This window comes from Nycticebus coucang, chromosome 17 (assembly GCF_027406575.1).
Source record: "Nycticebus coucang isolate mNycCou1 chromosome 17, mNycCou1.pri, whole genome shotgun sequence".
NCBI classification, from domain to species: Eukaryota; Metazoa; Chordata; class Mammalia; order Primates; family Lorisidae; genus Nycticebus; species Nycticebus coucang.
The window spans coordinates 40,433,059-40,448,894 of record NC_069796.1 but is presented as its reverse complement, the minus strand read 5'-3'; the positions used below and the strand labels follow the sequence as shown (position 1 = coordinate 40,448,894).

The window sequence follows — 15,836 nt, the reverse complement described above, 5'->3', positions numbered from 1 at the left end:
CTTTCTTTCTCTGGGGCCTGTTCTTTCCCGGCTCCAGGCGTCTTTCTCATCCTGCTCACGCTGGCTTTTCCGGTTCAGCGGGAATTGGGGAAATGTCTGGGACCAGCTCTATCTCGCTCTGTCAGAAGCATCTTCGCTCAGGTGTCCAGTGACTCAATTTCCTTGGTCATACATCGAATTCCTCGTCATTCCTCATGCTTAGCTAGGGGACTGTTGCTCTGCATAGGTAAGTGAATAATTAGAAATAATTAACAGGCTGAATCAGTGGCTACACCAGAAATAGAACCCAGGCGTCTTGACTCAGAAGCTCCCGGTTCTCCTGACCGCCCAGAAGACGCTGCGCCTGCCCTGCAGCCCGGACCCTTCCGGGATAATTGCAGCAATAACAGAGGTTTAGTTCCTATGGGGCCTCCTCGTGTTTCCGTGTCCTGCGCGCTGCTGGACAAGGAGTAGGCGGGGCTAGGGCGGGGCAGTGCCAAGTTTGAGGCGGGGCCTTGCCGTGGGCGGGGCTTTCTCGAGTTCCGGAGTTCAGTTGCTGGCAGCCTTGACCCGAGCGGAGATGCAGCCGCCGCCCCGAAAAGTGAGCTTGGCCCTGGAATAGGGACTCCTGGCGGGCTGGGGTGTCCGAGATAGCCAAGTGGGCATTAGACTTGGGGTTGGAGACGAGAAGCGGGATGGAGTCCGAGGCCAACCCAGAAGTAACCGAGGAAACAGCTCAGTCCCTCCTCGGCCCCGCCCCCTCACCCCTGCGCGGGGTGTTTTTTAGGTCTCGGAGCTGAGGGTGGTCATCGTTCCCTTGCCTCCACAGGTGAAGCCGGCCCAGGAGGTGAAGCTTCGCTTCCTGGAACAGCTGAGCATCCTTCAGACCCGGCAGCAGAGGGAGGCGGATCTACTGGAGGACATCAGGTAGCCCGATCCCTTCACTTACACCCACCTTTACCGTTGCGCGCCACTTCTCCCCCAGCCTACATCCACCGGGGTAGGACGAGGGGGGCGCACAGGGGCGAACTACTCTCTGACCTGCCCATTCATGGCCCTCACCCTAGGCCTGTCTCTCCAGATACTGGATAGGAGTGATCCTCGCCCCACCCCTCACACACATAAACACGCAGGAACCCTGCCTCAGGTTCCTTGACTCCACAGCACTCCTCTCTCTCCCACAATCAAGCCTAGGACAGAATTCCCCCTCCCCTTCCAGACCTGTTGGAAGACTGGCAAGCCCCATACCCAGGCTCTCATCGGTCCTCGCCTCTAAGCCCACAGATGGACCCTCTGGGGTGGGGAGGATCCTGCCGGGGCTCTGAGGGGAGGCTGTCTTGTGGTGAGATAGTCTTGTGTTGCAGCTGCCTGAGGTTATCTCAAGGACTCCCTCTGCTTATTCCCATTCCATCTAAGGGAGTCAAACTCTAGGAGCTTAACTCCCCCCTTCCTCCTCTCCAGATGAGTAGAGGACTAACGAGAAGAGAATAGGACGAAAGGCTAACCCTATATATCCCCACCCCCATCTCCACAGATCCTACAGCAAGCAGAGGGCAGCCATTGAACGGGAGTATGGGCAGGTATGGGACTTTTCTCTGGACCTTCCCTCTTGTTCTAGCCCCCTTTACACCACAAACAATGTCTCCACACATATCTCTGTTGTGGTCAAGAGCAAAAGTCTGAAGTCAAACAGCCTTGTATTAAGTCTCTGCATTAGCTGGGTGACCTTGGACAAGTTATTTAATGTTTTTTGGCCTCAGTTTCTTTCTCTGCAAAATGGGAATAATATAATACTTAACCTTTATGTAGAGCTGTTGTAGGAATTAAATAAACTAATGAGTATAAGGCATTTAGCAAAGCTGTTGTCCATAATATGTACCCAAAGAATGGTATTATTGTGCTCTGATCCCATGTTCTCCCTTTAGGGGTGGGTCTTTGAAAGGGAACCGGGTTTGTGATGGCTTTTTCACCAGGCACTTCAGAAATTGGCAGGGCCATTCCTGAAGAAGGAAGGGCAGCGGAGTGGGGAGATGGACAGTAGGTGAGTCCCATGGATGGGGAGGGCCTCATACTCAAAGATTATGGGGAACTCAGCCCCAGGAACCTGTGGGGATGAAGGCCTAGTGAGTAGGAAGGGGGCTGCAGGTAGAGCTGACACAGCAGCAGGAGAGGAGCTGATCCAGCAAGGACACTGTGGGTGGGGGTGGGGGACATGAGTGAGCCTTGTGGCTGAGCTAATGGGCTGATCGATTGATGGGCTTTCAGACAATGGGGGATGGGAAAGCACTCTGTCTCCTATGGTGTTGGAGGGGTCATCTCATGAAGCTGTGAAGTGTTCCCCTCCTCAACACAGATCTTCTCTGGGGAGGGGCAGGACAGTATTTGGTGCCTGGCGCTGCCTGCTGGATACCACCATGGCTGGAGGCCAAACTCGTCTCCATGCATCTGACCGATACCGTGACCTAGCAGGACGGAGTGCCAAGGAGCAGGTGTTTAGGAAGGTATGGCTCAGTGGAAGGGGTGAGGGATGAGCTGGCTTGGGATCAGAGGTGGTCTGGGTCAGAACTTTGTGTGTCTATGCTGCTAGGGAACAGAGAACCTCCAGAGGGCGCAGGCTGAGGTGCTGCAGTCTGTCCGGGAGCTGAACCGCAGTCGGAAGCTGTATGGGCAGCGAGAACGTGTGTGGGCCTTGGCACAGGAGAAGGCAGCTGATGTCAAGGCCAGGTGTGGGGTCAGGGGTATTAGGAAACCCAAGGTCGGGGGATGGGGAGGTATGGAGGTAATGTCAAAGTGCTGTCAAAGCTGGGCCTGACTCTGACTCCTCTCTCTTGTCTGCACAGGCTGAACCGAAGTGACCATGGGATCTTCCACTCCCGGACCAGTCTCCAGAAATTGAGCACCAAGGTTTGGGGGAGGAGGGCATGAGTGTGGGAGCAGGGAAGGTAGGCAGAATAGTGGTTTGGAACCCAGAGGCATAATTATGAGATACTGGGATGAATCTTTCCTAGGTAGGTGAACTTGGTTGACTTACTTGATCTTTCTGAGCTTTATTTTCTTCATCTATAAAATGGAAATAATATCTTTCTTTTTCATTCCCTCAATATGCATTTATTGAGGAGCTGTATGTACTAGACAGTTTCTGAACACTGGGTACCTGGGGGAGAACACTACCAGTGGAGTTTCTACTCTTACAGCCTTGTTAAGGGAGACAGAGGGTTAATAAGTAAATAATCAGATTAAGAAGAAAAGAAAACAAGGTAACAATTTATAGTAGTATAATTTAGAGGGAAGCCTTTCTGAACAGGTGGTCTGAGTCTCAAAAAAAGGAATTAGCAATTCAGAGATCTAGGGGAAAAACATTCTACAGAGAGGAAATGGTGAGTGCAAAGGCTCTAAGGTGGGAATAACTTTGTAGGTTAAAGGAACTAAGAACAGGCCAGTGTGGCTGCAACACTGTGAGCAAGGGAGCAAGCACTCCAGAAGAGGTGAAAGAGGTTTCAGGGGCCAACTTATGTTGGACTTAGTGGACCATGATAAGCAACTGTTGGGATTTTGTTTTAAATGCAGTGGTTCTCAACCTGTGGGTCGTGACCCACAGGAACTGTACTAAAGGATTGTGGCATTAGGAAGGTTGAGAACAACTGCGTTAGAGGATTTTGAGTAGGAGTTGTGAATATGTGAAATGTTTAGTATAGTGCCAGGCACATAGTAAGCACTCAATAACGTGAGAATCCATTCTGGATCTGGGTTCTCAGTTGGTCTTGGAAGGACGCTGGGGGTCAGAGCTCCCTGTCAGCATCTGTTTCCTTTCCTAGCTATCTGCCCAGTCAGCCCAGTATTCCCAGCAGCTTACAGTGGCCCGCAATGAGTACCTGCTCAACTTGGTGGCCACCAACGCACACCTTGATCATTACTACCAGGAGGAACTGCCAGCCCTGCTCAAGGCCAGTCTATTTTTTTTTTTTGAGACAGAGCCTCAAGCTGTCGCCCTGGGTAGAGTGTTGTGGCATCACAGCTCACAGCAACCTCTAACTCCTGGGCTTAAGCGATTCTCTTGCCTCAGCCTCCCAAGTGGCTGGGACCACAGTTGCCTGCCACAACCCCTGGCTATTTTTTGGTTGCAGTTGTCATTGTTGTTTGGCAGGCCCGGGGTGGATTCGAACCAACCAGCTCTGGTGTATGTAGCCAGTGCCCTAGCTGCTTGAGCTATAGGTGCCGAGCCTCGAGGCCAGTCTTAACTTGGACACTGCTGCCTCACAGCGGGGCGGGGGGAATGGAGACCCTCCCCATTTCCCACTCCCTATAAGGCTGGGTGGTGCTAGGGACCCAGCCTCCTTAGAGTGGATAGAAGATATATACTTGGGTTCTGGCTCTGCCTCTAGTTGGCTGCATGAAATTGTACAGGACCCTTAACCCTCCTGAAGCTCAGATTCTTCATCAGGGATAACCCCTGCTCTGCCTACTTTATATCACTAATGGGGCTCAAAGGAGAGAACAGATGTGAAAGTGTTTTTTAAACTATTAAGTGCTCTGCACACATGAGGGTCTTTCTTCCTCATGAAGAATGTCATGCTTCTTTTCTCCTTCCCATACTTCATACCTATCGCTCATTCAAATCTGAAAAGAGAGGCTGGTTTGCAGAAGGGTGGCATCATTATCTTGGGGTTCTCTCCAGGCCCTGGTCAGTGAGCTGTTGGAACACTTGAGGGACCCCCTAACCTCACTGGGCCGCACTGAGCTAGAAGCTGCAGAGATGGTCCTGGAGCATGCCTGCCGTGGGGGACAGGCAAGCTCCCAGGTAAGGGCTGCAGTCTGTGGCCTGTAAGAGCTTCCTCAGAGATCTTGTTTACCCCCTTTTTTCAATACAGTCCTCTCCATTGATGTCTGCCTCTTTCCGTCTCATCTTGTCCTCTTTCTTCCAAGAGGTGATGGGGACAAGGTTGGAGAGGGAACCAGTGAGTGAGTGACTTTGACTTTTCCCAATTCCTAGGTAAACTGGGAGCAGGATCTGAAGCTGTTTCTCAAGGAGCCTGGAGTATTTTCCCCCACCCCACCTCAGCAGTTTCAGCCAGCAGGAACTGATCAGGTGAGACCTACCTGCTTGTTGGAACCAGGCCACATGGGAATAGGACTGTGGTTTAGGCCTCTTCCATTATCCTTGTCTTGGTATTAACTTAGTGTTAGGCCCTGGAGAGGGATTTCAGAACTCCAATTTACTTCACACCAGGACACAAAAAAAACACATCCTCGTCCACCATTCAGTCATTCGCTGTACTATCCTCTTCATTCCACCTCTGTCCCTCAACCTTGATCCGATTTGTCTCTGTATCCACATACTACCTGCATGACTCTACCTCTTTGTCCCTTCCTTGAAGGTCAAGACAAAGTGAGGGAAAAGGAGGGAATTGGAGAGAAGGAGCTTTCTCAGATTCTCCTCACAACACCCCCTGGCCCTTTCAGGTGTGTTCCTTAGTGGTGGAAACAGAAGGCATGGCTGGGGAGAGTGGCCTGGAGAAAGAGGTTCAGCGGTGGACGAGTCGAGCTGCCCGTGACTACAAGATCCAGAACCATGGGCATCGGGTGAGGTGGGGGGATGCTGGTGTCATGTATACCTTCTGTGTCGGCAAGAAGAGCTGAGAGACAGTGATCCCAGAGCCACTGGGGGTGTTCTAGAGCTATAGACTAGAGGGGAGGGAAGAGCATTTTAAGGCAACAGTATGTCACAGTAGTTAAAGAGCACAGCTTTTGGAGATAGACCTGCCTAGATTAAAATTCTTCTGTTCCTTCCTAGTTCTGTAACCACAAGTAAGGGAGTGACTTAACCTCTTTGGACTTCAGTTTCCTCATCATTAAAGTGGGGCCAATAATAGCACCCACCTCACAGGGAAGATTCAATGACATAATACAAGTGTTGCAACTAGCAGAGCACTAGCCCCATGGGGAGTTATGCCTCGCAGCATCTCCACCCACCCCTGATCTCTGCCTTCCCAACAGGTGCTGCAGCGACTGGAGCAGAGGCGACAGCAAGCTTCGGAGCGGGAGGCTCCAGGCATAGAACAGAGGCTACAGGAAGTGAGGGAGAGCATACGGCGGGCACAAGTAAGGCACAGCCCTGAGGGTTAGAGCCACTGAGATCCCACTTTCTCAGGCAATACCCCCTACACTCCTCTTTCTGATAATGGTGGGGTGGGAGGTGGGTGGGAGGTAGGAGGGAGGTAGAGAGAAGACACAGTTGGCCAGGTTCCACTAACCTCCCTCCTTCCCTTGCCAGGTGAGCCAGGTGAAGGGGGCTGCCCGGCTGGCCCTACTTCAGGGGGCTGGCCTGGATGTACAGCACTGGCTGAAGCCAGCTATGACCCAGGCTCAGGATGAGGTGGAGCAGGAGCGAAGGCTCAGTGAGGCTCGGCTGTCCCAAAGGGACCTCTCTCCCACTGTGAGTTCCTCTGCCTACCCTACCCATACACAACCCAGGAGGGTAAAACTCCCCAGTGGAAGGTAGATCCTATCAAATTGGAGTCACAATAGTCAAAGGGTTGTTGTAAGGCTTAAGTGAAATCATGCAGGTATAATTCTTTGCATAGTTTTTAGCATAGAGAGTCCTCAATAAAGTTTTATTATGAGTTTAAAGTGATAGTTAAGAAGATTCTGGGGGCTGGGCGGCGCCTGTGGCTCAGTCGGTAAGGCGCCGGCCCCACATACCGAGGGTGGCGGGTTCAAACCTGGCCCCGGCTGAACTGCAAACCAAAAAATAGCTGGGCGTTGTGGCGGGCGCCTGTAGTCCCAGCTACTCAGGAGGCTGAGGCAAGAGAATCGCTTCAGCCCAGGAGTTGGAGGTTGCTGTGAGCTGTGTGATGCCATGACACTCTACCGAGGGCGATAAAGTGAGACTCTGTCTCTACAAAAAAAAAAAAAAAAAAGTGTCATAAAGAAGATTCTGGGGACAGTCTGTAAGTGGTTTGAGTACCAGCCATTCCACTTCTTAGGTTTGCAAACTGGAAAGTGACTTAACCTTTCTGTGCCTCAGTATACTCATCAGTAAAATGAGGTTTATAGTTGTGCAAAATAACACTAGATCATTATGAAGATTTAAATGAGACAATATATATAACATACTTAGCATTATACTTGGCATATAGTAAGCACTCAATTACTGTAACTGTGCTATTACTGTTAGTATTATCCTGCTCTATGGTGATCTGGTTGTGATCCATGGTGTCTTTTGGGGGTAGAATGGAAGAGGAGACAAGATACAACCAGTACTTAAGAGTGGGCCCCATAATCAAGTCTATTTTCTGCCTCCCTCCAGGCTGAGGATGCTGAGCTTTCTGACTTTGAGGAATGTGAGGAGACGGGAGAGCTCTTTGAGGAGCCTGCCCCTCAAGCTTTGGCAACCAGGTCCCTCCCCTGCCCTGCACATGTGGTGTTTGGCTATCAGGTATGAATGGGGCAGGGGGCCTTGGATGGGCAATGGTGGGGGACAGCCAAGTCCTGAATCCTTCTTTGTGGGGCCCAGGCAGGGCATGATGATGAGCTGACCATCACGGAGGGTGAGTGGCTGGAGGTCATAGAGGAGGGAGATGCTGATGAATGGGTCAAGGTGGGTATGGGACCCTGGGCTCTGACCTTGAGTTGGAGGCAGTGGGTGGGAGGGACTTCTCTGTGGCTCCCAAAGACCCAGCCAGGTGAAGCTAGAAGCCTGAGTGGAGGAGAGCCAGGGCTATGGACTGCCAAGGCAAGTCTGATATCTGTTCACATTGCTGGGTGAGCAGGCTCGGAACCAGCACGGTGAGGTAGGCTTTGTCCCTGAGCGATATCTCAACTTTGCTGACCTCTTCTTCTCTGAGAGTGGCCATGACAGTGACAATCCCTCAGGGGCAGAGCCCACAGGTAAGAAAGGGAATTCTGGGTTAGGGGGGCCTGGATATGCAGAAGAACTGTTAGGTGGTGTGGCCCTGAGGCGTTATGGTCCTGGGGCACCACAACCTTTCCTCTCTTTGTTACTATCTCTTCTGGGCCTCTGTAGCATTCCTGGCTCGTGCCCTGTACAGCTACACAGGACAGAGTGCAGAGGAGCTGAGCTTCCCTGAGGGAGCACTCATCCGTCTGTTGCCCCGGGCCCAAGATGGAGTGGATGACGGCTTTTGGAGGGGAGAATTTGGGGGTCATGTTGGAGTCTTCCCCTCCCTACTAGTGGAGGAGCTGCTTGGCCCACTAGGGCCACCTGAACTCTCTGACTTTGAACAGGTGAGGTGTCCTTCTCCCTGAATCCCTAGGGACCTATGGGTTGACTCTCCCACCCCAGTAAGGCCCCATATTCATCTTAGTGGCCCCTTTCCTCCCAGGTTAACTGGCAATGGTATCCTTGTCCTCCCCATCTCCTTTGGCTGGGCAGAGAAAAGGGGAACCAAGGCAGCCCTTATATGAATTTGGAGTTCCTACTTTAGAACTGGATAGATAGATATGAGTTCAAATTTCTATTGCATGACTAGGGCAGTGATTTTAACCTCTTGGAGGGAATTAGAGGCTTTTGTCTTTTTTACATGTAAAATGGGGATAATAATACCTGTTACGGAGGTACAGCATAATGGCACATAGGATATGTTTTAATATAAGATACCTACTGGTATGTCTGTGTAACAGGAAGAGTATAGGAGTGGGAAGCAGGAGACCTGGGTTCTAGCCAGCACTCTGCCACTGACTGGCCCTATGATCTTGGATAGATGGCTTAACATGAGTCTCACCTCTAACACAGGAGTCATACACATGCTTACCTCATGGGGTAATGGTGAGGATTGAATGGATTAGCTCATGTGAATTGTTGGCAGAACACTTGAGACATAGTAAATGTTTAGTACATACTGGCTGTTGAACTATGTATCAGCTGTAACTCTCACCTGAAACATTTGGCTACTTCCCATATTGGGGAGGCATGAGGCAGGAACTGAAGGTGGAATGAAGCTGGTAAAATTTTCCCACATGCCATTAGTAACTTTGTGCCCACCTTACTCCCAGACATTGCCATCCCCTTCTCCTCCCAGCTTCTCTCCACCTGCACCCACCTCTGTGCTGGATGGGCCCCCTGCACCTGTCCTGCCTGGGGGTAAGTAGAGGAAATTGGGGGGGCTCTGGAAGGAAAGAAGAGGAAGTTTGGACTCTGAGGTCAAACTCCATTCCTCCTTGTGCCCTCAGGCACTTTGCAATAAGGTCCACTATAGATTGATGGTGAGAAGCGCTTGCCTGGGCTTTAGAACCAAGTTAACTGTTCAAATCCCACTCCTTCACTTCTGAAAATGTGATTTGAGGTGGGGTGTTTAACCTTTCTGGGCCTCAGTTTGTGTTCTTTATAAAGTTAGGTGAAAGGTACTACCCCATTGAATTTGTTGTGAGAGATAAAAAAAAGATGTCTGTGAGTACACAAATAGTCACTGTTTTTTGTTTGTTTGTTTCATTTTTATGAGGCTGAGTCTTAAGCTGTTACTCTGTAGAGTGCCATGGTATCATCATAGCTCACAGCAACCTTTAATTCTTGGGCTCAAGCACTCTCCTCTTACCTCGGTTTTTCTATTTTTAGTAGAGATGGGGTCTTGCTCTTGCTGAGGCTAGTCTCGAACTTGTGAGCTCAGTGAGCTCAAGCAGTCCACCTGCCTCCGCCTCCCAGAGTGCTGGAATTACAGGCATGAGCTACTGTACCTGGTCAGATGGTCACTGTTTCATCATTACTATTTTAAAAATTAGCTAACTTCTCTATGTTCTCCCAATATGCACCTTTTGCTCTTAGTGTCCTTGAATCCTGCAAATACTTAGCTTTGTGTCATCAATTTTTCTCTTGGAATGCCCATCTTTTTTTTTTTTTTTTTTTTTGGAGAGACAGAGTCTCACTTTATGGCCCTCAGTAGAGTGCTGTGGCCTCACACAGCTCACAGCAACCTCCAACTCCTGGGCTTAAGCGATTCTCTTGCCTCAGCCTCCCAGTAGTTGGGACTACAGGCGCCCGCCACAACGCCCGGCTATTTTTTGGTTGCAGTTTGGCCGGGGCCGGGTTTGAACCCGCCACCCTCAGTATATGGGGCCGGCGCCCTACTGACTGAGCCATAGGCGCCGCCCCCAGGAATGCCCATCTTTTTTTTTTTTTAATTTTTTTTGTAGAGACAGAGTCTCACTTTATGGCCCTCGGTAGAGTGCCGTGGCCTCACACAGCTCACAGCAACCTCCAACTCCCAGGCTTAAGCGATTCTCTTGCCTCAGCCTCCCGAGTAGCTGGGACTACAGGTGCCCGCCACAACACCCGGCTATTTTTCGGTTGCAGTTTGGCCGGGGCTGGGTTTGAACCCGTCACCCTCGGTATATGGGGCCGGCGCCTTACCGACTGAGCCACAGGCGCCACCCATGGAATGCCCATTTTTTTTTTTTGAAACAGAGTCTTAAACTTTGTCACCCTTGGTAGAGTGCTATGGCATGATAGCTCACAGCAACCTCCAACTCTTGGGCTCAAGCAATTCTCTTGCCTCAGCTTCCCAAGTAGCTGGGACTACAGGCGCCTGCCAAAACGCCTGGCTATTTTTTTAGAGACAGGGTCTCGCTCTTGCTCAGGCGAGTCTCAAACCTGTGAGCTCAGACAATCCATCTGCCTTGGCCTCCCAGAGTGCTAGGATTACAGGCGTGAGCCACCATGCCCAGCCATGCCCATCTTTTCTAAAACCATTTGCACCTTATCTACAGGAAGTTTCCCTCCCTGACCCCTTCCCTCATCCCCATGGGGTCACCACCATTTCCATTACTCCTGGTTCACTTGAATGTCTTAGCATTCATTCATTAATTGTGCTTGCTGATATTTCATCACTGGGTTCCTGACAGCCATTGGAGCTGGGAGTATTGTGTGCCCCTCCCCGCTTTCTTTGGAGCCTTGAGCAGAGCTGATTATATAGCAGTTGTCTAATAAGTGTTTGTTGAGGATGGATGGATTCATGAATGTTATGACCTAGAATGGTGACTATTCATTAATTTAACAAATATTTATAGACTGCCTCTGTCCTAAGTGCTGGAGATACAGCAATGAACAAAACAAAATCTGAAGACTTGTGATCTTGTTTCTAGACAAAGTCCTGGACTTCCCTGGACTCCTGGACATGACAGCACCTCGACTCAGGCTGGTAAGGGTCCTTGCCTTAGAAGAGATTGTATGTAGAGGAGTCCAGTTGGTCCTGATTTATCTGCAGGGCTGAGTAAATGTATAGGAATACTCTCAAGGGAGGACTCTGGAATGCTAACTATGTGTTCCTTACAGATGCGTCCACCACCTCCACCACCAGCTAAAGCTCCGGATCCTGGCCACCCAGATCCTCTCACTTGAAAGCCAGGGAGATCACTGCCCCTAGTGATGCTGCTGCCCTTATCTCCATGCTGTCAGAGACCACACCCTCAGTGATCTGGAGGAGCACAGCCAAAAGCTGAAATTGCCCTTACTTCCAGGGACAGAAATGTCTCCTCATTTCTGGGGCTACAACCCACTCTTTTTTTCTCATTGTCCTCTTGTCATCTCTAGGTCTAGAACTATTCTTTTCTTTTCTGCTACCACCCTATCGCCAGAGGGGTGATGTAACCTGACATCTCTGGGCTCTGTGACCCCATTCTGGATGCCAGGGTCACAGGGGTTGGGGAGGTCAGAAGGAGCTGGAGCCAGTATGCAAAGCAGCTGTAATGGTCTGATCAGATTTATTGACAGTGAATAAAGGGCACAAAGGCCAAGCAAGAACCTGGGCCTCTTGTGCCAAGAGGGCAGGGGGCCTAAGGTGCTATTGCTTTAGGGGCCTACCAAGGGCAGGGGCCTGCTCCCAGCTGCCACGCTCTAGCCATATGGAGCAAAGTGTTGGGGAAGGCAGGTCAGACAGCCTGTTGGCAGGCAGGGGAATGAGAAGGGAATGTGGGTTTAGAGATGGGGAGAACCTTTTCTGGGGTCCCCAAGCCTGAGACCATGCAACTCCAGGTGGAGATAGGGCTGGTCCCTCAGCTGGGAAGCAGTGCTGTCCAGTGGAGGGGAGGGCCTTCATGCCCACCCACGCCCTGGCCCTGCCAGCTGGTAGTCCATCAGCGCAATGAAGAATAAGACTTGGAGGAGAAGAAGAGTAACAGTGTTGTTTCCTGTTCAAGCTCTGTTCCAGATTTTCCCCAGTGGCTACAGGACCTTCCCTATCCCTGGAGCACACACCCACTACCCACCACTAAACCAAGGAATTTATAAGACTAAGCCTGCAGTTCACCCTTAGGGTTCAGGGAGCTGGTAGGCTTAAATAGTTTAAGTATATGGTGGGAGGACCATATTACCTTACTTACGGCTAAGGGAGGCTCACCTCACGTACCCTTTGCTCCCCGTGGTGGAGACACCTAAAAGGGGAGAGGTCAATGGGAGAATAAGAGATGGGTCAGATCAATGCCCCTAGAGTAGGGGACAATAAGAGCTAAGCCCACTGCAGGCATGCACATGTCTTCATACCTGGTGATCTGAGGTGTCTGGTTTGCTTGGCTGTCCATTTACCTCTTGAGTGCGCAGCCCAGGGCTTGGGCTTCTCCCTCCAGCCCTCGGTGTTGGCTCTGTAGAGGCTCCAGGCTTCCCCTCAAGTGCACAAGGGACGAGGCTGCTGTCCCTGAGTCCTCCATTCTGCACTGGGAAGCTGGCTAGGGCTGGGGGCTGTGGTCTCTCAGGGGGCAGCCTCTCCATGGCAGGTATCCCTGCTCTGGGCTGTCCTCCCCCAGAACCCTGGCCACCCCCTGGGTCTGGCCCCCCACCAGAGCCCCAGCTCCTGTCTGTGGGGGAGCCATCACGATGTTCATGGAGCCCATAGCGCTTCTCAATATGTGTCACCCGGAACCTGGTAGGAGAGGGAACACTAGGGCTTAGGAACTCAGTTCAGAAGCTACTTAGCCTTCCCTCAGACCAGGGACATCCTGGGTTTGATGACCACCTCTCTTTAGCCTAAGGCAAGGGAGGCCCGCTCAGATTGTGGGACACATTGTGCAGCCTGACTCCTGCTGCAGCTTCCAGTCCAGGAGGAAAGAATGGGGGCCTACTTCTAGGGTCAGGTGCTGGACCACTGGGGCTCCCACATCAACCCCCCTTTCCCTGGAGCTTTCTATCCTCACCTGCCCACAGAGAACACAGTGGTCTCCCCAGTCCGGGGGCGGCTTTTTCCTTCCTTGGAGCGGCCCTGACGGACAAGTGGGGGCCTCTTGTTGCGGCTGCAATGGATGCAAGGTGCTGCAGAGCCCAGGTGCACTGTGTGATGATGGGAGGGGGCTCCATCCTGCAGGCTGGAGGTGGCATCCATGCTAGACAGTAGGGAGGAGGGGAGCAGAGATAACACTTCCATTTCTTGGTCTGGTTCTGTTTCTTTCTGTTTTTTTTCAGCATGTTCCTTAAACTCCCCAATAGTCCTACTTTCTTCAGGCTCCAACACTTTTTTCTTCTCTTTAATAAACTCAAGATGTTAATGATCATGTATTCTTTATCCCAGGGCTGTTTACTAAAAGGAAGGCAATGCTTAACCCAATGGAGTGGCACTATAGATGAATGTTGGGCTTGGTGATATCTAGAGGGAAAATAGAGTTTGAAGGAATCAAGATTTCTATAAAACTTTCTATAGGTTAGCCAGCATTGTCTTACAACCCCAAACATGCAAGGGGACTGGGAAAGGATTATGCTGGAGGAGAGGGTACTCTCCAAGGCAAGCAAAATCATGCTGGCCCTTGTTTCCAGCTCACCTGGACAGCTGCACTGTCCCTTCTCCTTCACTGTCCCCCAGCATCTCTTTCAAGGCCTCAGCATTAGCTGAGGGGAGAAGGGAAAGAGGAAGTCAGTGGAGGTGGAGGTCAGGGCAAGAGAAAGCCAGAGTTGGGGGAGCAAGGGACCAGCCTAGACACACCTTCATTTTGGATGATGCAGCGAACTATTCTCTCTACTGTGTCTTCATTCATGTCATCGTCCTCAGCTGAAGGATGAAAGATTGGCAAGGAAGCAACAATGAGTCAGCTTTGAGGCAATAGTTACCCACTGGCCCCTTTGGCTTATTGTTCAAGACATACCCCTTTACCTATCTGCCATCATGCTGGACTTCAGCATTTCAAGGGCTAGAAAAGATGGGGATGTCAATGGGAGCCCCAGACTACCATGAGTGGACTCTCCCTGCCCATGCTGCCTTCCCCAGATTTGGTTTCAAAGTGGTGTCACCCCACTTGCTGACCAGAGAATGCATCACTAGGCTTTCTGCAGGCCTAACTGGGATTTGATTTGGCCTGGGTTTGTTGGCTAGGGACACTAAAAGAGGTGTGGGGTTAGGGGTAAAGGAGAAAGGTGACCGAGCCAGGGCTCCAGGCTCCTCACTCACGGGCCTGAAGCTGGGCATCGTCAGGCTCTGAGCCCCTGGACGTTCGGCAGCGGTAGCCCTTCTTTTTGAGCACGTGGCAGATCATGAAGCCAACGAGGCCCATAAGGAAGAAGACCAGCACAAGCAGGAAGAGCATGTACAGCCCATGTTGGGGCGGTTCCAAGTCAGGCTGTGGTTCCGACATGAGGCTCTGGAGGTCGAGCGCGGGCCAGGGCGCCTCCTGGGTTTAGGGGGCTGCAGCTGGGGTGGAGGAGGGATAGGAATGCCACCCTCAGGATCGGAAATAAGTACATTTCAGATATCCAGCCCCACTCCCTACCCAACAAGGGAGCTGTCCGGGCCTGGGGTGCTGCTTCGGCAATACTGCCTGGGGCAGGAAGTCAGACGGCCACTGCTAAAGCCCTCCTCCACGGCCCTGGTCCTGCTTCCCCGACGCCCAGAGCGTTCCCCTTTCCAGCTTGTCCGCGCTTCCGTCCCTTCCAAGGACACTGCAGCGCGAGATAGGACGGAATTCTTAGGCGGCAGGATCAGAAATCGCGCCTGAGTCAGCGTCTGCACCTTCTCTGCGATGGTCTGAGCGAGGCCTCTGCAGCCCCCTCCCCTCTCTGTACTCTCCTACGTCCCCGGTCTTTATGTCCCCCCCACCCTGACCACCTGGTCCACCCGGTACCGGTGATTTGGTCCTGGTTCCGGCTTCTCCTCGGGTTCCGGCTCCAGGGGTGTCCTAGTCCGGCTCAGGGCCCTGGACGCCCTCCCGGCGCTCATCCCTTGATTCCTACCCCTCCCCCCTTCGCCGCCTCACCGGCTCCGGGCTGTGGCTGCGGATACGGGTGCCGCGGCCCGCGGGGGGAGGGAAGGATGGAGAGGTATGCGGGCTGGTTGGTAGCAGCAGCAGGTTTCAGAGAACTCCGGCCCTGGGAAAGGAAGGAGATGGGCGCTTCCGCAGCGCCTTGGCCTCCCAAATGCTTTCGCCGGCTCAGGACCAAGGGGCGGAGCTCAGGTGTGTGGGGCGGAGAGCGCGAGCCTTGCGCGCGAGTGAGCGCAAGTTGGTTGTGCGCGTGACTGCGCCGCTCCCCCCTCCAGGAGAATGTGCGGCGCTGAGTCTGGGTCTGGGCGGGAGACAAGAGGTCCGGCTGGGGTGTTCTCCACTGCTCTATCCCGCACGCCTGGCGCACCTCCTGCTTTCAGATGCCGGGACCGAAAGGACAGTCAGTAATCTCAGTGGGCTTGGGGAAACTGACTTTCTGGAGCTGTGCGGGGCAGCGTGGCTAGATCTTCGGAGCTTGCTAGAGAGATGACCACGGCCTGCGCCCCGTTTGGGGAAAGCTGCTAGATGGGATGGCTCAGCTTTCCGAGGATATGAACCCCTTTCGGAAACAAATGGCTCTCACATCCTAGGACGGAAGCTACAGCTTCTCCGCCCAAGCCCAGAAGCTCAAACCAGATCTGCCGGGAGCGCAGTCCGCTGGGCGGGCTTCC

General features: G+C 52.2%; 2 protein-coding genes across 6 annotated transcripts; one reads left to right on the top strand and one right to left on the bottom strand.

Moving 5' to 3' along the window:
- Positions 1–476: 476 nt before the first annotated feature.
- On the top strand, positions 477–11,535 carry FCHSD1 (FCH and double SH3 domains 1). Of its 2 annotated transcripts, none has more exons than XM_053566261.1 (20): positions 477–580; positions 809–906; positions 1,514–1,559; positions 1,953–2,020; positions 2,354–2,480; positions 2,567–2,703; positions 2,820–2,883; positions 3,795–3,923; positions 4,655–4,777; positions 4,970–5,065; positions 5,440–5,559; positions 5,974–6,078; positions 6,251–6,412; positions 7,286–7,414; positions 7,493–7,576; positions 7,749–7,866; positions 8,003–8,223; positions 8,992–9,079; positions 11,074–11,129; positions 11,264–11,535. In XM_053566261.1, the coding sequence occupies exons 1-20, from the start codon at positions 560–562 to the stop codon at positions 11,327–11,329; spliced, it is 2,058 nt and encodes a 685-aa protein (XP_053422236.1). In that variant the 5' UTR covers positions 477–559; the 3' UTR covers positions 11,330–11,535. The 2 variants fall into 2 exon arrangements, with proteins under 2 accessions (XP_053422236.1, XP_053422234.1); XM_053566259.1 differs by having other exon boundaries at positions 2,348–2,480.
- Positions 11,536–11,674: 139 nt separating this feature from the next.
- Positions 11,675–15,827, bottom strand: RELL2 (RELT like 2). Of its 4 annotated transcripts, XM_053566275.1 has the most exons (8): positions 15,028–15,824; positions 14,358–14,597; positions 13,896–13,961; positions 13,735–13,801; positions 13,117–13,302; positions 12,470–12,845; positions 12,327–12,360; positions 11,675–12,084 (listed from the first exon to the last, which is right to left on the bottom strand). In XM_053566275.1, the coding sequence occupies exons 2-7, from the start codon at positions 14,539–14,541 to the stop codon at positions 12,328–12,330; spliced, it is 912 nt and encodes a 303-aa protein (XP_053422250.1). In that variant the 5' UTR covers positions 14,542–14,597; positions 15,028–15,824; the 3' UTR covers positions 11,675–12,084; position 12,327. The 4 variants fall into 4 exon arrangements, with proteins under 4 accessions (XP_053422250.1, XP_053422251.1, XP_053422253.1 ...); XM_053566276.1 differs by having other exon boundaries at positions 14,358–15,827; XM_053566278.1 differs by having other exon boundaries at positions 11,675–12,360; positions 14,358–14,845; positions 15,012–15,368.
- Positions 15,828–15,836: the final 9 nt, after the last annotated feature.